General features: G+C 40.8%; 1 protein-coding gene across 1 annotated transcript in view; it reads right to left on the reverse strand.

Annotated features, from left to right (window-relative positions):
• The window catches only part of cnih3 (cornichon family AMPA receptor auxiliary protein 3), a 188,862-nt gene that overhangs the window by 122,692 nt on the left and 39,131 nt on the right, over positions 1 to 27,039 (reverse strand). The window contains exon 2 of the mRNA XM_053337576.1: positions 18,844 to 18,912. Within this exon, the coding sequence (XP_053193551.1) occupies positions 18,844 to 18,912 (69 nt within the window). The remainder of the gene's footprint in view (positions 1 to 18,843; positions 18,913 to 27,039) is intronic.

Raw genomic sequence — 27,039 nt, forward strand, 5'->3', positions numbered from 1 at the left:
CCTCGTTGATTTCCCACTAGCTCGCAGTCGACGTATCTGCCGAGAACTGTCTATGTTGATGCGTGTCATCTCAGCCGAAGGTTCCGTATCTCTAAGTCTGACGTCTGACAATGTGACAGTGGTATATTACTGTAATGCATATGTAAATGATGCGCTGCAAACGCACGCGTTTGATAGGCCAATGTATTTCCAGGTGTAAGCGAACCAATGAAATTTCACCACACCATATAAAAATCGTGCAGGTGCAACGGAAAAATTACTCTTCATTTTCTGCACTTTGATGACATGGAAGCCGGACATTTCTATGTGAACTCCAAGAGACCAAAGCGTGTCTCATCACAAGTAAGTTACTGTATGCTACTTTTGCTGCATGTTTTGCCTAACCAGCGTAAATATAATAAATTCAATGCCTTGTTTGTTGAACTAATTAAGCTGATTCTTTTTCACTAGACAAGGCAGCCATCACCGCACACCAGGCCACCCACTGCAACATCTGGCAAAAGACCTGGGAAAAGACCTGTGGCGAAAGCAGCTGTACGGCTAGTAAAAAAAAAAGCGGTAAGTTACAGTTATAATTGTATTGTAATTGATTTGACCCTGATTTAAACAGCACGAGTGTCCTCAGGAGTGTAGAGAGAAGGCTAAATTTATAATAATGTCCCCTCTTTTTTTCCTGTTTAGGCTACCACTGTCAGCTCCTGTACAGGGACCACTGCTGGCACATCGCAGGCTTATTTTGAGGCTGAGTTAAGGGCCCTCAAGAGCCGGCTATGCATAATGGAGAGGGAGAGGGACCATTTCAAACAGCGGGTTGAAATTATGGAGGCGACAGCCAAGGACTTTGAAAATCGTCTCCAGCGGTTGGAGAGTCCTCCACCACCGACACCAGAACCAGAACCTCCGTGTGCAAGACGTCGGCTGACTTTTGCAGCAGAGGATCCCACCCTCCTGTCCCCGCAATCTGTAGCACCCCAGACCCCAATTTCCTGTGAAGAGGAAATGGAGGTTAGAGCCCTGTCGGCCGAACGGGAGGAGGAGTTTTTTAGACTCTGCCATCATGGAGGGCAACCTCGGCCGGACGTTTATGCCGCGAGTGTTTTCATGGCACTCACCCCTTTCCCCGTGTACAAGCGCTGGGGGAGGATGGTCAATTGGAGCGGCTCAAATGGAAAAAAACAACTGCCTGCTAATTTAAAAGAACATATCCACCAACAAGTTTGCCGGCGCTTCCCGCGCATGTCTGGGGACCAGTGGCAAAAGGTGCGCAACCGCATCAATGAACGTCTGAGGAGTCCCCGCAAGGCTGACCCAGAGTCCCAGCGCCTCGGCTACGGCCATTAACGTCGTGTGTTTGTAAATAATAATAGTGTGTTTATAAATAATAGTGTGTTTGTAAATAATAATAGTGTGTTTGTAAATAATAATAGTGTGTTTATAAATAATAATAGTGTGTTTGTAAAAGTAATAAAAGTGTCAGAAAAAGTCATTTTCTTGTGTCCATTTTTTCCAGAAAATTATTAACCCTCAATATTTATGTTATGGTATGCTACATTATGACAACATTATTTTAATTATTAGGCTATGTTTTATAACACAAAATAAAAGCAGAGGTGGGTAGAGTAGCCAAAAATTAAAACTACTCCTAGAAGTATAATTTTTTCATAAACTTACTCAATTAAATGTAACGGAGTAAATGTAACTCGTTACTACCCACCTCTGAATAAAAGTAAATGAATCCCATATTTTATACAGAACAGTGAGGAGGAATACAGTTGTAGTAGCCTATTCCTGCATTGAACAGACTCTGAGAGCAGAGAAGAGCAATAAGACGAGATGTTAGCTGCACGGACAGAGACAGCGTGTTTTCTCAAGCAAGTTCAAAGTTTTAGCTATTTTACTTTCTTTTGACAATGACATGTTGGATGATGATTTCTGAGGTAATCTGACAGGAGAAGGATTGTGTGGACCAACCTTGCGCCAGTCGGTCTCAGTGCGGCTTACGATTGGCTGCGAGAAAGTGACGTTTCAGGGGGTGCTCCGCGAGGGAGATCCCCTCCATTCATAAACTTTGCGCGCTAACGTCATTCATTTCATTCTCCATTCATCCATCCATCCTTCCATTCCAACCTGTAATTTCATTCATTTTATAATGACAATAAAGCTCCTTTACCCCTTACAATGCCGCCTTGGCTTGTTCTACAGTTATGTCCACAACAGTTACCTTCGCTTTGTACCAGACCTAAACCCAGCTCGTCATTTAAAATCAGTTTTACATTGTGCTTACTGCTTGGAGGGAATATTTATTTAAGATAAAATATTCCTTTATTAGTCCCACAAAAGGGAAATTGGCATTGTCACAGCAGCAAGTGGACAGTAATAGAATATAAGAGCAGCAATAAGAAAAGAATAAAGAACAGTAATACGTGTGACGGACGGTGTCCTGTAAAATGTACGGCAGCTTCAATTGCATCCGTACTTTCTAATGGATTAACTATATTGTACCCTTCATTAGGCTTCTTTATACAGAAGAATAGAAGTAACACAAGTAATATTAGTGTAGATAATATTTAGCCTAGTATTTTAATAAGGTTTAATCACAGGGTTGTAATGTAATAAATCCAGTTAATTTTTTTAATCGTTGGACAGCCTAATCTTTTCTATGAGCAGTGGGTCTAAACACACTGCTCCTCCCCGTGGATAAATGAGGGATTGCAGCTGGTTTTCACTCGGGCAGTTTAGGGGCGTTTCCAGTCGAGGCTTCATTGACTACGTCATCGCGGGGGGATCGCATTTCCCCCCTGCTTCCATTATCGGCCAGCCAAGGACCGGTCAAGGACCAGTCAAGGAGCCATCAAGGAAACACGGGAACTTTGAAATGGCTTCATATTTAGCATTTTAATCAGGTTTAATCACAGGGTTGTAACGTGATGAATCCGGTTAATTTTTTTAATCGTTGGACAGCTTAGTCTTTCCTATGAGTGGGTCTAAACCACTGCTCCTCCCCGTGGATAAATTAGGCATTGCAGCTGGTTTTCACTCGGGCAGCTTAGGGGCGTTTCCAGTCGGGGCCTCAATGACCACGTCATCGCGGGGGGATCGCATTTCCCCCCTGCTTCCATTATCGGCCAGCCAAGGACCGGTCAAGGACCAGTCAAGGAGCCATCAAGGAAACACGGGAACTTTGAAATGGCTTCATCTGTATGTGTGTGTGTGTGTGTGTGTGTGTGTGTGTGTGTGTGTATGACAAGAGAGGAGTGGTTCTTTGTTGATGTGTGGCTGCACACAATGTGAGCAGCAGGCTGACTGACACCGCTAATTAGACTGCCTGGTTTCAAGAAAGGATGGAAACCAGGCGGGAGACATTATGCAATGGTTAGTGAGAGATAGATCATATAAATCATTTCTGTAAGTGTGTGTGTGTGTGTGTGTGTGTGTGTGTGTGTGTGTGTGACAGATAGAAGGGGAAAAACAACAACCTGCTGGATTAAAAAGACAGAAAAAAGTAGGACAAATGGAAGATAAAGTGGAGATTTTCTCATTTTATATTTATAAGATGAAAGTCGCAATTGAACTATAACCACTGACACAAATGAAAATGTAATAAAAGGACCAGTTACAAGCATTTTCCTGTTGTCATATAGCAACTGATGTGTTTCAGTTTCCATTAGTCACAGCAGCAGGTTGTTACAATTCAAACAGCAACAGAATCATGAAAAGTATAATATGTAGTGGAAATCACTGCTAACACTAGCAACTGGAATTATACAAATGTAATATGAATAATAGATGTTTTCAAAAGCACTTCAGTGGAGTCACGTGAGGTGGGCAGCAGGTATGGTCACTTTTCATTTTTTGCAAGGCTGTTTGGAGCAGGTCTTTTTTATTTTGCTCCTGTGGTTTGAACCAAGTTATTGAGATTGTTTACAATTTGTCCTCCAAATGTACCTTAAATGTGTAGTAAGCCATGTGGGGAAAAACGTTCAACCAGCAGCGGGTGCTGCTGTGAGCCCCTCCCCCGCCCCAAAGCACTCACAGGCGGTCAGGTTCACAGTAGCGTTGTGCAGCAGTCCCAGCTGCAGTCAGAGCAGAGAGGAGACCCACACCACTCCGTGTCCAGACTCAAGCACTCAAAAGGAAATACCGCAATTGTGCGCAAATAGAGGATGATTTGAGGCTATGTTTATCAAACATTGCGCCAAGAATACAGGATGTTTGCAAGGCAAAGCAGGCTCAGGTCTCACATTAACATCGCCTACCTGCAAGCTTCTGGGAAAAAAATGCAGATGCTATGCCTACTATTAGGCCTAGTAATAATAATAATACTAATAATAACAGTAATAAAGCATAAGAGGTCTGGTGCCAATCCCCAATTATAGCAATAGCCTAGATAGTAGGCCTACTGATAATAATAGTAATAATAATAATAATAATGATAATAACAATTAAGCATGTATCCTCATATAATTATAGCAATAGCCTAGTAATGATGAAAGCCTACCATTACTCATAATAATAATGGCAATAATAATAATAAATATTATTTTAATAATAGCGTGGGCCTAACAATAATAGCCTATGTATCTATCTATGCAAGGTGGCGTAAACGGGTGGCGCCGGGAGGAGGGGGGCCCCAACTGCATTGAACCAGCTTTGGGGGGTCTAGCTTGCAAAAGGTTGAGAACCCCTGATTTAGAGGGTAAGGTAAGAGTCACCATGGTAACTGACTCTGTGAACATAACCTGCTTGCTGGCAGGTTTTCTTTAAGAAACTCTGAGTTTCTACCTGTCTCCTCCTACCTGAAGCAAGCTACCAGACTTGGATGGTCAGTTTCTTCGCATTCTGATAGATATTGAGGTAGAATTAATTCTCAATGCCTGATGTCTGGAGATGCAGTATCACTGTTCATTACACTCAATCATTTCTTAACATTCTCCGGTCATATTTGCCTTCTTGTTAATCTTATTTTTAGGAAGTATTTTATATTTATATTCATGTAGTACACATTGTCACATTTTTGTCTTAAAATCAATGACTCCAATATGTATAATAAGTAAAATAGTTTAAAATGTTAATCTACTAAGCAGGATATTAGATGAGAGGACATATGTGTTGAACAGATTGCTGTTGGAGGTTTAAATTACTACATGTTGAAATAACCACTAAATGAATATTTACTTTGTTTAATAACCTACGTCAACTATGAATAAAATCAAAGCGAGGTACAATCATAGCCCAGCAAAATGTGCCTTACTTTTCTGAATTATGTTTTTTTATTTCATTTTTACCTGCTTCCAAATACACTTTTTGAGTGGCGCAAGTTCAGTCAGTGGAGTAGTGTATTAAAACTTAAACATTGACTCAGGCAGCAGTTTTCTCCCATGATGCTTCTCTCTCCTTAACATCTGCAGCGGTGTTACTTTTAGTGACATATATGATCATATTCTCTACAGACCTGCAGGGGGAGCTCCAGTTACAGTGAGGTGACGTAACTCGAGCTTGTTTTCTCAGTAGTTGCTATGGTGAATCAAGGTATCGGGGCTCCATTGATGATGGCTTTTTCTAGTGGTCGCGCACGCACCAAACTCAAGGTGGACATACTCAGAGTTGATTGAACTAATTCAGATCAGCTGTTCTGGAACCGGATACTCAGAGTTTCCCATCTCAGAATAAGTCAACTCAGAGCTCAGGGTTAGACTCAGAGTTTGTTGAACCTCCTACCTGGAACACCCCCCAGCATGAAGCACTTAGACAGAAGAGTAGTGATACTAAGCTGCTGTGTGTGGAGATCTGTCACCCAGACTGTATTTCCCTCATTTTATAAGTTTATCTTATTCACTTTGTAGGTTTCAACTTATTTTTTTCTCATTGTTTGCTGAAAATTTCAAATAAATATGGAAAATAACACATGGGTGTTTGTAATAACATGTATCAATTTATCATTGCAGAGTAAAATTACTTAATCTATGTATTATTATCAGTATAAATCAGAACAATCACAATAAGAGTAGAAATAAGAAAAATGTATAAAGTCCTACATCGTTAGATACTCAGTTATTAGTTGAAGCTAGTTACTGTAAGTCTGTGACATAGAGAGGAGAGGAGGCACAACTATGGAGTTAGATTTGTTTCATAATGTTGTGTGTGTGCAGATCGACAATCTGTGTGTAAATGTGTAATCTGTAAATATAAACACCTTCCACAAATACAAAAAAAGATTTGTATATTCACAAAAATATTTTGCAAATATAAAACGGATCTGCAAATACACAAACAAATTCCACAAATATAAAAAATGCATTAAATTAATTTTGTGAACTCAGTTTTTATTTGTGAATCGAAAAAACATTTGTGGATCTCAGTTCTACGCGTGTGGATTTGCTTTTTACACACACGGAGTTTTGAAACAAACTTTCCGCCGGTCCGAACGAAAATCCACTCGTATCACTCGGCTATTTTCGGATAGCAAGTGATCGCCTACTGGTGACGTCATTTCCGCATATCAAAGTAAGAGCACGCAGTCTTTCTATGAGCTTTTTTAAATGTTTATCAGCGATAAGTGACGTGCATTCATGGTTTCATGTTAATGTCATACAGTGATTATTAGTGTGTGTTTATTTGTTCTATGTATATTATCTAGCACACACTTTCATATACATTTCTGTGTGAGTATGAAAGGCACCAGGATGCTGTGCATTAGAACTACATTAGTAAGAGTACACTACTAATAAGATGAAGTGCGTTGTGACTTTTACCCATCTGAAAGAATACATGAAAAATATAAAGGATGAGGTGGCTGATAACTGCTTACTGAAGAAGCAGCCAAGCCACCGCTTTAGAGAGCTGAACGTTGCCCACAAGCATCCTGGTGCCTTTCATACTCACACAGAAATGTATATGAAAGTGTGTGCTAGATAATATACATAGAACAAATAAACACACACTAATAATCACTGTATGACATTAACATGAAACCATGAATGCACGTCACTTATCGCTGATAAACATTTAAAAAAGCTCATAGAAAGACTGCGTGCTCTTACTTTGATATGCGGAAATGACGTCACCAGTAGACGATCACTTGCTATCCGAAAATAGCCGAGTGATACGAGTGGATTTTCGTTCGGACCGGCGGAAAGTTTGTTTCAAAACTCCGTGTGTGTAAAAAGCAAATCCACAAGCGTAGAACTGAGATCCACAAATGTTTTTTCGATTCACAAATAAAAACTGAGTTCACAAAATTAATTTAATGCATTTTTTATATTTGTGGAATTTGTTTGTGTATTTGCAGATCCGTTTTATATTTGCAAAATATTTTTGTGAATATACAAATCTTTTTTTTGTATTTGTGGAAGGTGTTTATATTTACAGATTACACATTTACACACAGATTGTCGATCTGCACACACACAACATTATGAAACAAATCTAACTCCATACACAACTGAAGGAAAATACATTTATTGAGGGGAATAGAAATGGGATATTGAACTGGGGAAAAGGCTGAAGAGGAACTGGGGCTGTGAGGAGCAGAGTCCAGGTCTGAGGAGCAGGACTACAGGATGAGAGTCTGGGAGGTTTCTGGAGATGACATCACGTCTGTGTCTGGGATGCCTTTAATAAGAATAAATACAGACCCATTATTGGTCTAATGCCATTGTTACTGGATAACTGAGAAGACTGTGATGTGATGGCTACAGTAATGTGCAATGTTAAACATTCATATACAGATGGATTGTAACAGTCTAACAACTGTGTGGAGAAAATATGTGCTGATTTTATCTTTTTTCAGCAGAATTAAACAAACATATTTTTATACTGGATAACATGCTGCTCTAAATCAAGATTTTCCTAATCTTGGATCAATAAAGTAAATCTGTTTATCTGTGTATCAATCTGTTTATGTAATAAAACACAACACAGTAAAAACTAGCAGGAGTTAGCTGTTCAGGTGTATTTTACACAACTACAGTGACAAGAGTTGAAGCTAATGATAACATAGCATTAGCTGCGAAGCTAATGTGCAGAGCGTCAAACTACGGTGGCCGAGACTCGCCATCACTGCAAATAAGAGTAGCGCTGCAAACAATAACAAACGCCACTGCAAATAAAAGAAACATTGCAGCAAATTTTAAAAAAACGATGCAAATAAAAAAGCCACAGTTGCAGTTCTCCAAAGAGAGTTTAATGCTCATCCCCAGCAGGAGTTGCTGGCACTGGCATGATGCTGGTAATGTGGTTCAGTGTTTGCGCAGATGCTTGAAAACCGCAATTGGTCCCATGACAAGGGCGTAGGTTTGGTCTCAACATTGGTAGGGACAATATAACAGCATAACCTGCATGTACATTTTTTGCTGGGGACGGGACATTAAAAAGACCAAACTGATTGGACGGGGTCGGGGCTACAGTTCTTGTGAATGTGAATCTAATGAATAGGTAGGCTCAATTTACAGTGAAATAGAAAGTGTATTCTCATATTCACCATTATATTACAACACAACATTATAAACAACATTCAGCCTATTACAACTTTCTGTTCTATAGTACTCTTCCTTTTCTGGTTTTCTGTATGCATCCAACATCTTCACATTCATCAGTAAGCCCACCAGTCCAAATACAGCTGCATTACTGTTTTCTTTCTGTTCTATAGAATGCCTCATTTTCAGTTTTCTCATTTCTGCATGCATCCTCCAACATGTTCATATTCATCAGTAAGTCCACCATTTCCAAATATACATTACAATGTTTTTCTTTCTGTTCTACAGAATGCCTCATTCTCTGTTTTTCCTCATTTCTGCTTGCAGCCAAAGTAGGGGTATAAAAGTTCACCTGATATACAGTCAAACCTTTGTTTTCAAAAACTACTAAAGAAACGTTTTGAAAATTTCCAGAATAAATGACTGGATTTTATTAATTAACAAATGATCCATTGCATGAGCATAACTTAAATTATATTAATATACAGTTCACAATAAATAAAATCTGGTTAATCTCTTAACTATCAAGGAAAACAAAAAATATTTTTTTGTCTTAAGACCAGTCTACATTGTCTAAATAAATAAATGATATATAACTGAAAAAACTTCTTACTGTCAAGGAATGACAAAAATAAATAAACACTTTTCTTAAAGCAACACTATGTAGTTTTTCTTACTTTACGCCTACTTTTTCTCTCCCCCTCCAAACAGGTGCCTGCGTCGGTCATTGACCCTAACAAACTGTGTTACACATCACGTATCTCTACTTGGTCAAGGGCCTCTTGGTGCACATGGCATACAGCTACATTCTTGAGACGCTACTGGGACATGGTATATCTTAACCAAGTTTTCAGTCTTTTGAAAATTTGGTTGAACCGTTCTTTGAGCTGAACATCTATGTTGTCCAGCACCTTGAAAAAATCAGCCCTGTAGTGTTCTTCTGGTGTCTTGGGTTTATGCTGACTAGCCCCACTAGTGAACCTTTTGGGGGGTTTTCTTTGGTGAGGGATGACAATCGACTCAATACCAAGGGACTCTGTCATTGATACTGCCTTCTCAAAGACTTCTTTAAACTTTTCCTCATCCCTCTTTCTTTGAAGAGCTGAGCTAACATTCTTAACAGCAGCCTGCATGCCTCCGATTGTCTGGGACTGCTTTTGCAATGACTTGTTTAAGCACTCAAGCTCTCCCAACACCTCTGATGCTACCAACAGTCCAAGAACGGTTTTGCCCTTCTGGAAGCAATCTAGAAGACCGTTGGCCCTTGTGCCAAAGTCAGAACCAGCAGTGGCCATTTCCTCCAAGCTTGTCAGCACGGCCTCATACTGACTAAGAACTGTATCGATAGCTTGTCCACGCACTGTCCATCTAGTTGGACACAGGGGTTTCACTGTTTTAGTAGGCCTTTCTGCTACTGCCTGTCCAGCCAATATCCCCTTGAACTTCCCTGATTGGTTACTTAGTGTTCCAAGTTCATGGACCCAATGCAATGAGTCACGCACTCATTGGGGGAGAAGCATTGCAAACTGACTGAGTTATGAGATTTACACAGTATGCAGCACAGTGCACATAGAGAGCCAATGGCTGTTCCCTCTTCAACACTGCCTGTGCCCCAGACCACTTGCCAGACATATTTGCAGCGCCATCATACGTCTGACCACGTAAACCTGACTTGGCGTCTCATACAATCCCACTTCCTGTGGCACCAGGTCATGGTCCACATACCTGAAACAGATGGACATTTGCTCCTTTCCCTGTACATCTTGTGTGCCATCCATTATAAGTGAAAACTGAACCACTGGTAAGGACCTGATTGTTTCTGAGATACCTCTGACAATTGTGTTGCCGAACAGGGTTAAGTATTCATTTTGGCACTGGGGACTGACATAATCATGGCAACGGGAGAGCCAGGAGGAAAGAACCGGGTCATCATTTCCGAGAAACTTCACCAGGTGGAACAAATTTCCCTCATTTGACTGATATCCACGGAGTGCTAATCCCTGCCTACCAAGATACCTAACAGCACCCACTATTTTCTCCAAACAGTGCCACGCTTCTGCCTGGGATTTACACATGCACTTGATAACTGTGTGTGCACTGGTGTCTGCTCTTGTGCATTGATGGTCACAGCATGCTGGTGTGCTTTGCTGGCTTGGTGGCGACTAAAGCTTTCTAGTGCATTCTTCCAGTTATTAAAGCCACTTGAGCAGAAGGCAGGGTCGTTTCTCCTCTCTAATGTGCTCTTTTTTACAGTGTATGCCTTAACACATTAGTAACACAGAACCTTTTTAAATGTAGGACTGTAATGAATCCAATGATACTGACTGTACCAGTGATTCTGAAACCTCAGTGTCTTGTTCTGAAGTTGCTGCACTTCAACAAACTTTGCGTCAGGCTGGTACGGCTTGCTCCCCAGGTCCGCTGCACTCACTTCTCTCACACTGACTGTCTCCTAAAGATAAATCAACAAATAACCTCAACATAAGTCATGGCTGAATGGTTTTTACATCGTTTTACATGTAAATAGGTTACATTTACAATTAATCCATTTTAGCATTATGTTTAATCATCATCATCTCTGTATCAATGTAATGTTGATACCTGAGACCCTGATGCATCAGATGCACCTGTTGCATCAGCGTGCTCTACATCTCTCTCTTTCAGCTGCTGCTCCGTCCCTTCGCTCTCTCTCTCTTTCGGCTGCTGCTGTGTCCCTTCACCCTCTCTCTCTCTTTCGGGTGCTGCTCCGTCCCTTCACTCTCTCTTTCTTTCGGCTGCTGCTGCTCCGTCCCTTCACTCTCTCTCTCTTTCGGCTGCTGCTGTGTCCCTTCACTCTCTCTCTCTTTCGGCTGCTGCTGTGTCCCTTCACTCTCTCTCTCTCAGCTGCTCCGTCCCTTCACTCTCTCTCTCTTTCGGCTGCTGCTCCGTCCCTTCACTCTCTCTCTCTTTCGGCTGCTGCTCCGTCCCTTCACTCTCTCTCTCTCTCTCTTTCGGCTGCTGCTCCGTCCCTTCACTCTCTCTCTCTCTCTCTTTCGGCTGCTGCTGTGTCCCTTCACTCTCTCTCTCTTTCGGCTGCTGCTCCGTCCCTTCACTCTCTCTCTCTTTCGGCTGCTGCTGTGTCCCTTCACTCTTTCTCTCTTTCGGCTGCTGCTCCGTCCCTTCACTCTCTCTCTCTTTCGCCTGCTGCTGCTCCGTCCCTTCACTCTCTCTCTCTTTCGGCTGCTGCTGTGTCCCTTCACTCTCTCTCTCTTTCGGCTGCTGCTGTGTCCCTTCACTCTCTCTCTCTCAGCTGCTCCGTCCCTTCACTCTCTCTCTCTTTCGGCTGCTGCTCCGTCCCTTCACTCTCTCTCTCTTTCGGCTGCTGCTCCGTCCCTTCACTCTCTCTCTCTCTCTCTTTCGGCTGCTGCTCCGTCCCTTCACTCTCTCTCTCTCTCTCTTTCGGCTGCTGCTGTGTCCCTTCACTCTCTCTCTCTTTCGGCTGCTGCTCCGTCCCTTCACTCTCTCTCTCTTTCGGCTGCTGCTGTGTCCCTTCACTCTTTCTCTCTTTCGGCTGCTGCTCCGTCCCTTCACTCTCTCTCTCTTTCGCCTGCTGCTGCTCCGTCCCTTCACTCTCTCTCTCTTTCGGCTGCTGCTGTGTCCCTTCACACTCTCTCTCTTTCGGCTGCTGCTGTGTCCCTTCACACTCTCTCTCTTTCGGCTGCTGCTGTGTCCCTTCACACTCTCTCTCTTTCGGCTGCTGCTGTGTCCCTTCACTCTCTCTCTCTCAGCTCAAATAAAAATATTGTTAAATAAATAATTTAGAAAATAAATAAATACTTTTTAATAAATAAATACACTAAAAAGGTATTTAGTTTCAAACGTGCAAAGTGTGAACATGCTCTAGCCTACATGTCTTCATCCTAAACGAGGCCTTTTATAAGAAGAAAAACAGCAGCAGCATGTGTTGACTGTCAGATGCTTTCCTGTGAAACACAGACAGGACATGTTTCTTTGAGCAGCTTCTTGCTTTACACAGTTTAACGTTATGCTCCACTCTGATGCGCGTCGGACTTTCACTAGTAAATTAGTGACACATTAGTGATGTTTTTTTGCTAATGTGACGTTACTTACAGTTGCTGCTACAGGGGAAAAGTAACTCCGAATATCCCTCCTCTTCGGGGGGGGGGGGGGGCAGGAGGAGGCGACATGTCTGTCGGACTGCATTTGTCTGTACAGTGTGTGTCTGCGTGTGGGGGTGGGCGGGTGTTTGTTTGGTCATCAGCCAAATGAGCCAATCAAATGTGAGTTTGAAACATAGACTTGAAAAAGAAAATTGGACTGGCACATTCACGCTGGTGAAAAAGGGGTAAATGTGACTCTGAACATAATGCTAATAATTCACTCAATAATGGTCGGGTCAAGTCTATCCTTGCAAAATATGGGAAGACAATCTAAATGACCTATATAACTACACTCCAAAGATAATGCAAATAAGGTTGCTTAAAAGTTGTAGGGACAATTTTGGCCTCCTGAAAAGTTGGTAGGGTCATGTCCCTACCGTCCCTATGCAAACCTACGCCCATCAAATCTAGGAGCAAGTATAGAAAAGTGTTCACACTGAGCAACAGGAGGTGAAATCCTTCACAGGACACCTGTATCCCCCCGCCCCCCCCCAATAGACCCGACGATGGCAGTGTCGTCGTTATTAGTAAATGATATAACTTAATCCAAAATACTATCAGGAAAACTGTTTGATACTCACCTTTGAGGTACGTGATACATTGCCTCTGGTTTACCAGATGGGCACCGGGATTGGTGAACAGGACAAATGGTGTGAGTATTCCAGTACAGCTTGTATTCATCCAGCTCTTTCTGCAGGACTCCCAGGAAGCAGTATCGTACCAACTTTGTGTGTCCGTTGTGGCTTTTTTATTTGCATCGTTTTTTTAAATTTGCTGCAGTGTTTCTTTTATTTGCAGCAGCGTTTGTTTTTATTTACAGCGATGGCGAGTCTCGGCCACTGTAAGTAACAACTCTGCTACTTTACAGATAGCATGACAACAACAACATATCCTGACTAACTAGACAGTGAGCTGAATGTCAGCAGGTAGCGTTACAGTTTATGTGAAGCAGTGCTGATGTCACTCACCTGTCCGGCAGATCAGCGTCTGCCTTCACTCTCCGGTCTCCGTCTGTCCCTCCGCCGGGTCTCCGTCGGTCCCTCCGCCGTTATAAAACCACAGTGATGTGTCCACGGGTCCTTGTCTGGTCAAAGTTCTTCTTTCATATGTTTTGTTCTTCTAACTTTGTCCTCTCAGGATGTTTCTCGGTCACCTCTCCTTCTCCACTATGTTTGTACCCCCCTCCCCTCTGTCTGACCGTGAACGCACATGAACGCTCCCTGTCTCTGATTGGCTGGAGCATTGTTGTGTATTTATCATAGGTATTTATCTGCTGAATCTCAAGGCTGATTTATACTTCTATGTCGGAACAACGGCGTACCTACGGTGTACCTACGTAGACCTCTCTGCGTCGACGCGGACCCCTATGACATGCACCTTCAAAAAATCCTAACTACGCGTCACGGCAACGCGGATGTGATTGGTCCGGTCAAAGCGTCAGTTCCTCTAGCAGTTGCTTTATTTATTAATAATGAACAAAAGGTATGTGTTTTCTGTTATTAGCACACATAGCGCAATGCTACATGCTACTGTGACTGGAAGATAAACAAGGATACAGATAGAGACTCCTCTGAAACCACACACACACAGACACACACACAAACACATACACAGTCACACCCCCAAGCAACACATTCCCTCGACGCAGAACTTCGAAAGGACAACAACGGCGTCGCTCCGACGCAGAAGTATAAATCAGCCTTCAGAGTCAGGCTGTGTATTTTTTCAGCACGCACGTAGAAGGGACAGCTAACGGATAGTGAGGAGAGTTTCTGTGATTTTGACAAAAAATGTATTAGATTATTATCGCTTACTACACCTTTAAATAAAGCATACATGCAAACACAGGTGTACTTCTCCCACGGTATCATATACACACCACCTGTTTTTTATGATTATGTGATTTTGGTTTTTGTTGGTTTTTGTTGCCATGGTTTTGTAGCAGTAAAAGCAGAGAGAGAACAGTTTAATAAACTATTGAACTCAACATTTTTTGTTGTATTCATCACTAGATAGCAATGACTTGGAATTAAGTTGGTTCGATGTTTTAAAAAAAAATAGCTTTGATGTAGTTAAGCTACTTTTGTCATTTTAGCTTAGCTTGCTACATTTCTCTGGTGGGAAGCTTCAGTGTAGTGAAGCTTCATTTAATGTAGTAACTGGTAGCTTATGCCATCCATGCCTCCCTCTTTCACTAGCTATGAGTTTACTTCGTTTAATGCGTATTCTCATCAAGGGGTTGTTCTATACTGTTCATGTATGGTTGTAATGCATTGATAATTATAATGTCTCTAAGACGTACTTGCCTGCTGGGGGGGCTCTACGTGTTGTACCCCTCCTTCCAGTCTTTATGCTAAGTTAGGCTAACTACAGCTTGGCTTCAGACAATTATATAGTCATCAACAATATCAAATATTTGATATTGAATGCCTTTATAAATGGCTAAATACTATTTTAAGAGTAAATTCTTTAGTTAGCCCTAATAATATAAACAAAAAACAGTATGTATGTTTTTATTCCTATTTAACTGCACACAGAATTTGACCAATTTTTAGATTGATTTGAGCATCAGTAGCACAAACTATAACCCAGACTAGCAATTACATTGTTGTACTTTGCTATTATCAGTGACTAAATTATATATTTTTGTCAAGACAAACTTGCAGCACTGAAATTCATCCTAAAAACAGGGGATAGGCTGAGCCAATGAGTCTAAGTATAAACAGTATCTACATCTTTTTTTTATTTTATGTTAAATAATCACAGTTGCTGCTAGCTAACAGCTAACATTAGCCCTGAGTTGAAAGCCTTTTCACTCTCATTTTGTTGTTTAATATTGCTTTTAAATGCAATATAATGTGAAAGTGTCATTCAATATTGTTGTAGATTGTTACAACGATATAGTTAAACCAAAGCAGATAATCACTGCAACAATTAAAATATGCATTGTGAAACTACACCTTTAAAAACATGACTGCATGACAACATGAACATAACCATCACTGGGGGGAAAAAAGGTATACTGCATTCAATAATTATGATTTTTATGATCCACAAACTTTCCATGATTTTGGGACACTCATAAGAAAACTAAGACATTAAATTGAACCTGTCATAAAAACTTAAAGAGTAGCTTTAACAACTTTAACAATTTATTTGATTAATGCATTTGAAAGAGATATCGTGCACACATTTCCATCTGGAAATGAGCAGCAGTGATGTGTTTCATATAAGAAGCGAGAGGAAAAAGTAGAAGGATGGCTTTAGGAAACATGGGAGAATGAGAGAAGAAAGAAGGGGGAAGAGAAAATTAGATAGAACCTTTTGCACCCATTCCCCCGCTGGATTCTTTGATACACTCTGCATTGCGTAATGACATGCAAATATGACAAAATATGAAAGCGGTACTGAGTAGGGAAATCTGGTCTAATGCAGTTTTCAGAATCTTGAAAAATCCTTTCAAGCCGAAGAACTCTTTTCATTTGCCTCTTAAGAAATCCTCATTCAGCCATCGCTCCCTCTTTCAGTCTGACTCACTCCATCTCCAATGCCTCTCTTTCACTCGGTTTGCAATTTTTACGTCAATCTGTCTTCTTTTCTGACCTTCCTCCCCTCATTCTTCCTGTCATCTCCAAGGATGTATAGAAGTCAATACTCCAGAGAAGCTATATATAACTGCTCACACTGTACTGTACCACCATGCTTTACTAAGAGCTAACTGTGTTAGGGATTTAGAGGGCTGGAAATCATCCTAAAACAACTTCACCAGGAGGTACTGTAGCTTTCCCATGCTGGTCAACGCTAATGTACATTTTAAATGGCCTTGTGATTGCAGCATGCAGCCTCAAAACCATCCAACCTCAAAGAGACTCACAGTTTGTCAAACAACCTTATGTAAATATATTTACGTATTTACATGTATAAATCCATTCACACAGAAGATGCTAGGGCAAAGTCTAAAATGCAATGTTTATTTAATATTCAAGACACATCCACTTTGTTTACCAGACTACCAGGGAGAGTTGAGGATATGTGTATAATCCAGTGTATTAACCTGTGAATTGAGTGTTGTTAAAACGTAATATTCTGTAAACTGAATCAAATACATGCTCTCATTTGAATAGCAGACTGAATACACAGTATCTCTGAAAGCCTAAATCCCTGCATAGCCTGGAAGAGCCTTCTAATAATATCAGGGACAAATTGAAATGAATAGGATTAGATGTGGGGGTGTCCAGCAGTAGCACCTGTCAAAGCCTTTTACAGTTGTCCCAAATAAAGTGTCTTCTGGTCTGACGTCCTTATCAGAAGGACAACATCAATTGTTTAAGCCCGTACCGTTTCAAATCACTGTTGAAATGATGTGATTTATGAAGTGATTTCAGGCACAACAACACATTGTTATGGTTTGAGGAAACGGTGTGGTTTGAGTTACAATGAGTAATTTGCTATAGTCAGGGAACATTGGTTGTCACGGTTACAATAATAGCCATGTGGTTAAGGTTGGGAGGACTATCATGTTCATGCTTTAAAAAAAACTGTTTTTTTTGTTTTGCAGAATATATTGCTGCATAATAACATCAACCTTTGTTCATGTCATTATACTTACAAAACCTGAACTGAAAAAAGAAACATTGGCATTGAAACGTTTGTATTGGAGAAACTTGTCTATGTGTCGATGTAAGTCGATGTGCGTAATTATGTGGGCTTACATACCAAAAAAACAATGGGCGCAAGTATTTTGACATGTGGCAGGCAGCTAGCTTGTTGCCCTTTGGAGCTTTTTGTAACCAGCCCATGGTCAAAAAAGTATCCATGTTGGACATCATGACTGTAGTTACAACCCACATTCACAATTAGTCATAGGAATATGGTGTGTAATAATGCAGAATACACTGGACAATGCAACATAACAAGCACTATGATTGAATTGAGTGTTTTAAGTAGAGAAGAAAACAATGCGCCAGTGTGGTGGCCAAAAGCTTATTTCTTTTGTCCATCTGAAAATGTGAATTATAGTTTGGTATTATGGCATGGCAAAAGGCAGAGGTAGTATTACAATGCTATTAGCACTGCAAAGCCTTGTAGTAATGAGGTCTCCACAACAAAACCCCATATCCACTAATAGTTCCAGGTATTTTAGACCCAAAGGAACTCATCTCAGTTTAAAGTCCCAGTTGTGCACTTCTATTTGCATTCTCATAGCATCTGAGGAATAAGGTAGATCATGTAAATTAGACCAATGAGGAACTTAAAAAAGATGGCAGCATTTAGAGACAGGTTATAGTAAAACAAAGAAATAATTCAGGCACTTATTTGGCATTAAAGAAATACGCAAGGAGGAAAGAGAGTGACTCAAACTAATGTGGCTTTCCCAGAATTTACAACTTAATAAATAGTGGGCTAGCACAAGAAGTGGTTTGGGCAGACTGTATCTGAAAAGAAAAACAAGGCATCACTTTCCCAAACTGTCCATTTTCTGTCTGTGACTGGTGGTGAGACAGCTGGATTTTTTAATATTTCCTTCACATCCCTATGCCATCAGGTCAGAGGACACGGGTCCATGTGTGGGCTCTTGCACCTACACTGACCAAAAGGAATCATAATATTTTTGAAATAATGAATCTTCTGTTACTGAGTTTGTTATCCTCCATAGGGAATGAATAAAAGGAGAAATGCAGAGGAGGAAAATGAAACTGAAACTAAGAGTCTGCATCCACACTATACATCTGTTGAATGTGTGTATGAATGGGTGAATGTTGGCATATGTTGTGAAGTATTTTGATGGTTAGTAGACTAGAAAAACACTTTATAAATGTAGTCCATTTAAACATAGATGTTGCAGATTTATTGAATATTTTCTCCACATGGAGGATAAGACCAACTGTAAATTATGTGTTTATCCATGCTTTTGGCTTGTAGATTTTATTTATATTTATATTTTGATTCAAGGATTTGTTCATAAAAGATTATTCATTCATTCATACTTGCTTTGGCTTTAGGTGCTATTATGGGAGTATTCTTGTAAGCCAGAGAGTGAAGATAAGAGAGAGTACATAACTAGTAGGATGCCAGCTGCCTGATTTAAATTTAATGGGGAGAGAGAATGAGCAGGAATGACGACTGGGAACATCAGAGAACAGAGAGTGAAAGACAAGACCGACAAACTCCCTGTATCCTGTCGTGTAAGTAGCAAAAGCAAAACCTACCGCATGGAGTGGATTGCCCTGATCGATTGGCACCTTGAAGTCAGCCTGGAGCTCATCAAAAGCTGTTATCTGAGAAAAAGAGAGAGAGAGAAAAAAATACCATAGAATCAGCAAAATAGAGGGAGCTTACAGCCCAGTAATGTATGTACCAAGTGATGCTAAGCTGTAGAAGACCACATTACTGCCACAATGTTAATAACTGTTAAATAACCCTAAACGGTTACTACCAAGACCCATCTTAAGGATAAGCCTGTTGTGAAGGACCATAACCTACAACAATTTGATCCTACAATTAAGTATTGTCTAAGTTTATGACCTTATACCTGCAAAAATAACCTTTCCATCAGACTCAACTATACTGCTATTATTTAAAAGATATAATGTTTACCATGTTAACCATCCTACTTTAACATGTTAGCATGGTAACATTTGTTAGTTATCACTAATCACACACTGCAGTAGAGGCTACAGATGAGCAATAATGAAAATGTCATTATTTTTGCAGGTGTTTGGTCATACATTTAAATATTGTCCAAATTGGGTGTGCCTGGGTAGCTGAGTGGTTAAGGCCACATAATGTCAGCATCTCTGGTTCGATTCCGGCAAGGGAACATTTGCTGCAGGTCATCCCCCTCTTCTTCTCCCTGTTTCCTGTCAGCCTCTCTGCCGCCTGCTGTTGAATAAAGTTAACATCTATTCAGTCTTCATCATTCATCAATATTGAAACATATTGATATCAAGTGTTTCAAAAGGTGATTAGATTGGTCAAACGGTTAATCCACAGTGATATTCAGTATCTTGCTGTAATTGTTATTGTATGCACATTTTTAAATTCTAATCTAATCTAATTTTTAAACACATTTCAAAAATATTTGACTATACACCCAAAACCAGCAGAATACGTGATTTTCTTCATAATACTTTGACAGTTGTCAACATTTTAAGTTTAAACAGACAAACCCCATCTGACCCGTCAGACCCCAGTCTGGCACATGTGATGTCATTGCCTCAGAAGGTTGTAAAGAACAATGTCACTGGTCTCTTTTTCCAGGTGGCCAATTCAAAGTTTCATGTGGCTATTTTTTTAACAAGTGCTTAAAAGCAGGAAAGTGGTTGGGTGCCTTCCCCTTTTTTCCCCTGCAAGGCGACACAATCAATACCTCAAGAAACTCAGCACTTAAATCATTAAATAACAATGGAGCTTAATCTGTATAGTATGTGAAAACAATGCTAATAGATATTGTACCGGCTAAACAAACAAATGACAAGAATGTGTTCTCACCCCCTTTGTCACCGGCAGTCTTAGCCTTTAAGGACACAATCATACAGATTGATTTATTGAACATGCCAGTGCTCTTTATTTCCTTACTTCTTCCAATCTGCTGCCCTGAGACGTTAGCTTTAACATGTCTCAATTTCACAGCAGTATGTGTTATGTCATTGTCTGCAAAACAAATCCATCTACCTGCTGTACTGCCAGGCAAAAAAGCCAATTTCCAAGTTGCTTATACAAGGAGAATGTCAGGTCTCCACCCTTGTCACCATCATCATCATCAACATGAATTGTTCCAGTCAAACTGTTGGGTTAGATCTGCCTAGAGGCACACAATTTGCATGTAAGAGACATAGAAATCAGAACCCCTTGGATTGGTTTCATTTGATCCTGCCACCCACCCACTGCTGTATTGTGGGATAGCTTTTAGTAATAACATCAAGTACTGAACAGCAGAGAAACTACGCAACAGTTCATTGGTGTTTCTTGTGTTGCAATGGAGGCAATTGCACTACAAAGACAGATGTCATTGCTCTACGTGCTGGGCCTCAGGAGAAAAGTGTATGTGTGTGAGAACAGGGAGAGATATAAGTATGTCAGTCAATTTATCTGCATATGAGCTACACTCAGTGTTTGTACTATGGGGGAGCTGTAAGGTAGGAGAATGAGTATATGTACGTGTGAGCAAAGTAAGGAAAAATGGAAAACTATTTGTGTGGTAGGAAAATGTTACCCATTCATTGTGTGATATGAGCAAGAAATAGAAGCTGTTGCACGTGTGCTTGTACATGTGGATGTGTGTGTTTGCCCAGTATGGGTAATTAACATCAGAGAGAGATGGCAGAGGTTTGCGCCATTCCGGGTTATTTCCCTGGGCTCGCCCCCACACTGACAGGCAGCTTTTTATATGTTATTTCCCAGAGGATCCCAACATTGATCCTGGCTCATTGCCTCGCTCTGTTACAGTGTGTTAGCTTCCCCCAGGCTGTTCCTCATGGGTGACAGGAACACACATACACAGTCTTCATGGGTGCACACACAGGAGAAGCACTGTGCATATTCTTACACAATAGCACACAGACATATAAAGGTCCAAAGTGCAGCAGAAAAACCTGGTCTATACATCCTTGAGAAACTGGATATTCTCGGTGGGTGTAATGGGAATTCTTATTATTCATCTTCTCTGATGAGTAACTATGTCATATGATTAGATGTGTGTGTCATAATCTGCCACTAATGACCACTTATGTTACATGAAATGCTGATTGAGTGAACATCATGTATGTTAAAACCCTCTGATAAACCATTGTCCTGATTGTACACACATTATGACGTGACTATTGTGCTTACATTGTTCTGATGGTAGAACAAGGTCATGCTTTCAAGATAATGTATTGTATATAATCATTTGTGCCATCTCACACTTGAGACAGCAAGGAGTCCGTCTGCAGACGACTGAATCAGAAAGACAACAAACGACTTTGTGCTTCTTGATACAAAATACTGCCAGAATAGTTGGCGTTGTCGGAGGATCACCCGTGAGGCAGCGTTCAGGACTCGGCACTGCAGGTTAAGACTGTATACAGCTGGAGTCTGGGACTCCATAAACCTCAAACCTCCCTGTCTAAGAGGGTAGAGAAGTGGGGGACCAGACACATGGGATCTGACACATGGGAACCGACGCCCACTCACTGGCGTGATCAAGGAACCTTTTCTGCCACACAACCTTGTCTTTCTGGTGAGTAAATTCAGGAATAATAGATCCTCACCACCAAGAGTGGGTGTAATAGACGTATTAACAGGGCAGGTGCTTACCAAGGTAGGATTGGGGAAGCTCCGGGTCTGGGACCTTAGAGACTGTAGCAGACAGTCCTTGTGCACATTAAGCTTTGAATATTACCATCAATATTCAAAGCTTAGGTTTAGTTTTAGGTTTAAAGTTCTAAGAACGCAGGGGTGTAGAACATTTTTACATTACACTCACTTGCAAAGAAAAAAAAAGTGGGGAGTTTAGTAAAAATAACAAAATTAAATTAAAAAGAAAAAAACTAACACAGAGAAAACTAACAGTAAATATCTACACTTAATTAGTTGAAATGACAATAAATAATAAATAAAAATCCAATGTCCTTATAATCCACCTAAAGAGAAGCAACTAAAAATCTAAAACAAATTTTATTTTTTCTTCTTCTCCCATTTCTTTTCAACAATGGTTTCCAACAACAGTAGGGGCAAAACACCTGTAAATCCACCTCCAATGTTTTCTCTCAATATTTGGTTAATGATCACAAAATATGGTGAACAAAGTACTGAGCAAATAAAAATCTGGGTTCAGGAGTGTGGGTTTCCATGTACGGGCAGTTTTAGCCTAACAGAATTAGAACAATTGAAAATCCAACTAACAGTAAAAGAAGAAATCAGTCAGTCAAAACAAAAGAAAAAAGTGAAAATGTTCAAAGCAAATTGGGGAGCTTATGCTTGTTGGCTTGATGAAGCCAACATCAGGGACAGAATACAGAAGGCAGGGAAAGCTACACTAACCTCTGCATCTCAGTGTCTCAAACTAGATCCTGATCTGGACTCTGCTCCACCCAGAAGACAGCCAGCACCAGCTGTGGACCAAGGAGGAGCAGCCAGTGCCCTGGAAATAATTACAGCTTTAGCTGTGTAAGTCAACAGACTACTCAGACTCCATGTTAATTGCACCAATGGTTGAAGTAGCTGGAGGAGACGGAAACTCTCAGCTAATCTTCAGACCATGGACATACAATAATGAAAGAATCCGCTACTCACCTCCCCTCAGTCCAAATGAGGGAGATGAGTTTGCAACACAATTGGACATTTTCTGTCAACAATTCAGACCATCAACCAATGAAGTGAAATGGGGAATACATGGACAAAAGTGGCTGGAAATTTCCCTATAGAAGATCAAAGATCGGCTCACCGGACATAGACAGATGAAACGAGCATTCATATAGACAAACAGTGACTGAGCTCTGTGATAGAATCAGAACAGCTTTCCTTCTAAGACTGAATATGGGGATATCAGCTTGCAGACAGGAGGAAAATGAGACTGTATCTGATGATCTCACCCGACTCATAGAGGTCCACATAACACACAGTGGCCTCCAAAGACCAGCTACTGTGGCGGGGGGGGGACTAACCCAGTTACTCCATGGAAGGCTCACCTGCAAGAACAAGGCAGATTGACTAAGGGCGGAACGGAGGACAGTGATGGCCTAGGCGTCATGGTAGCCTTCACCCTGGGCGTTTCGCTGCAGAACAGAACTGTGACAGACATGGCTATGGCTGCGTTCACACTGCAGGCAAATCTGATTCGAATATGATTCCTTTTCAAATCTGATTTTTAGGCCTGACTGTTTTTGGCTCTGCACAGACTGGGCCACATTAATGCTCAATCTAACAGGTTGCTGTGGCAACGTCGTCGGAGGCGTCATATAATTGCGACAGCAACAACAAACCCTCGAGCTTTGCTTGAACCAAGCCATCTCCCCAAAGATTAAGAATATGGTTTGGTCCTCTGTCCATGGACTGATGTTTTCGACGTCCTCCATTGCCTCCAGCGATATCAGCTAGCCACAACAACTCGAATAAGCGTGAGTCTGGTGTCGCATAGAGTGACATAGCGTAGAGATGTAGTGAGACGTCACGGACAGTCAAATCCGATATGAGTGTTTGGAGCTGTTCAGACTCAGACACATCTGTCCAAATGAGATTTGAAACCACCTCCCAAAGGTGAATGAAATGCTGATTGAGTGAACATTGAGTGAACATCATGTATAATCATGTTATAATCTACTGATTAACCATTGTCCTGATTGTACACACATTATGACGTGACTATTGTGCTTACATTGTTCTGATGATAGAACAAGTTCATCCTTTTGACAAGATAATGTATATAATCTGACAACTTCCCCTGCTCTGGGTTCATTCATGCCATCCCACACTTGAGACAGCAAAGAGTCCGTCTGCAGATGACCGACTCTCAGAAAGACAACGAACGAATATATACTTCATAACAGTCATAACAGTGTCAAGCTTCAAGGATAATTAAGATGTATTACAATATAAACATATATATCTACTGGTAAATTAAGGGTTTAGACTTTAAGACTCCCATTTGAGAATTGCTAATGGTGGATGCGTTTGAGAACCCCTTTACCCCTCTGGGAGCTGCACTGTCATTGCAGCAGTTACTGGTACTGGTCTTGGCAAATCAGTCCCAAGAACCCCTTATGTGGCAACTTTGGGAGAAGGCACCTTGGAAGGGAACTCACTTGTGGTAGTAGAACTCGTCCTAAGGTATACTGGCTCAAGGGAAGGTACCAGAACAAGAGAAGAAACAGCTTGAGCACCATGGGTATACTCAAGGTACTTACTTAAAATCTGTTTTATCATCTAGCTACTGGTGTTTCTTGCTCCGTCAAACTTCTTTTTAGCAATCATACTACATAGCCAGATATCAGCAATTAACTTTGCAAGTGCAGTGTTTTTATTACCAATAGGGATGATGGCTTAAACTCCAAAACTATGACTCATATTGTAATAAACTGGTATTATCATTCAAGGGAAAATCCACCCTAAAGCAGAATTTCACCTCCTTGATCCTCAGCGGCTCAGTCAGTGGCATTCAAAAGCAACATTTGCTGCTTAGCTGCAGACCAAGGGACCAAACCTCATATCTGTGGCATGCTCGGAAGGTGATTCCTGCAGAAGACCCTCTGGCAATGACTATGGGTTCTCTTTTTGCAAATCTGCTTATATGTTGATGTGGTTGTTAACTTTAACAGACTGCTTTGAAGTCAAGGTTGGCTGGCAGAAACGGGATACAAATTGGCACACTCTGCTCTTCTCTTGGCATGCTGAATTCTGCATAAACAGTGTGTTTTAATGCAGACTGTGGCTGCTAGTGGACTGACACCTTACTCTGTGTATGTGTGTCTGCAAAGGAGAGAACAGTGAGAAGAATGTAGCCTATTTTATTTGATTTTTTTTTAGTATCTGGATGTATATTTGGGCTAGTCTCCACTATCTTGCAGTCGGTTAAAGCTATGACCCACCAAAAACATGCTTTTCCATCCATGCAGCCTCTAAGGTATTCATATGGAAATAACAAGATTAAAAACAACAACAGCAATCACAGGAACCTCCACTCTGATGTAAAACACTACAAGGTCCACTTTAATTATTCAAAACCTTGTCTAAATTATTCATTTGGATTTTAAACCCACTCAATATGGGTTAATTTTCTGCACAACCACTTTTCACCAGCCTCTGAAGCACAGCTTAGAACCAAACGAAGCTGGTGGCAGAACATGAAGTCTAATAAGCATGCAGCAAATTGAGATCTGCACAGTTCTGGACTTAATTCATGCTATCTGTCTGTTTCCCGGGATTAAACAATAGCTAGATACAAAGTTTAAAACACAGGCTGCCCAATTTTGCCACAAGGAGCAAAACATTTTAATTTATCTCAGACAGAAAGTAAAATGCAGCACACAACTGACAGAGAACAGGAAAAGGTCTGATGTGAGTAATCCTGTCATGGTCTTTATTCCTTATTACTAATTTTTTAGTAATGGCAGGTTTAATAATCAAATGTAAGGAAGAGTAGAGGCAAGCAAAATGGCTGTTCACAGTTTGGATGCCTTACAGATAAATCCATATGCATGGATTCTCACTAAGGGAAGGATCACCTGCTTCACATAATAATGCAATAACATAATAAAACCTAACATAAATGAAGCAGGAATGGAGGGAAATATTTAGCTTTTTTAGTTCCGTCTGGTCTGTTTTGCCCCTTCTAGGACTATACAGGGAACATAAAAATATCTTCTCCTTCTCCTTCCCAAAGGTTACTGGCTGGCCATGTGCTGAGAGTTGGCTTGTGTTTTAATCACTAACATGCTCCCATCAGTGTCAGCCTATATCTGTGCTGAACACCTTGGCAGGGGGGAAACAGCTGCAGGGGGCAGTTTCCTTGACGCTAATAAACACTGCTAGCACAATTAATCCCCTCACTTACTGTGAGGAGATCAAATGTAATAAATCTCTTCCTTCCAGAAAATTCCTATGTCAGCTTTCTGTATTCATGAATCAGCTGTCAGGACTGTGTGTAAAGAAACTGATAGGCACATATAAAGGTACAGTGGTAGTTGTTAGAACATCAACTGATGACATTCAGCACATACACATGCAGCTGTGACCATAGCTTCTGGCTGGGCTGGGAAATGATGACATTGCAGCAGGACAGTATTTTCTTTAGCCTTAAAATCAATGGCAGGAATAGATTACCATGGAAACATTGATTCTTACTTCCTGAACCTTACAGCCAGTTATTGTGACAGTATTGTTGAGGTTTATCTTTGTTTCTGGAAGTCAATAAAATAAGTCAGTAACCATGACCAACCAGTGCAATAGACTTTTGGGTTGAAAAACCCCAGTAAATAAATTAAAGAAAGACTGGACTGTAGAGTCCAGCAGACAGTAGAAGTGCCGAATTAACAGAGCATATATAATATTGTTAACATTTGAACATGTTTGAGGCTGCATTCATCCATATTTTTTATTTAATTCCAACGCCTGTAATGTGAAAGGGGTTGCTGAAGTGGCTAACCCACAGAGAATTACCACTAGACTCTGCAGTTCCCTTCAATTCAGAGAATACAGAATATTTCAGTTCATTGTTTGATGTTAGGCCCACAACTTTATTGGACATGGTAACTGACCAGCACCACCTGCACTATCTGATGAACATAAAATAGCATAAAGCACCTTAACAGCCAGAGACATGAGGGTAACACTTTATTTGACACCTATCGCTATAACGCATCATAAATATACTTATAATGTGTTATAATGATGTTATAGCACTGTATAACTATAGTTATAAACACTCA

The sequence above is a fragment of the Scomber japonicus genome, chromosome 17, assembly GCF_027409825.1.
Source record: "Scomber japonicus isolate fScoJap1 chromosome 17, fScoJap1.pri, whole genome shotgun sequence".
NCBI classification, from domain to species: Eukaryota; Metazoa; Chordata; class Actinopteri; order Scombriformes; family Scombridae; genus Scomber; species Scomber japonicus.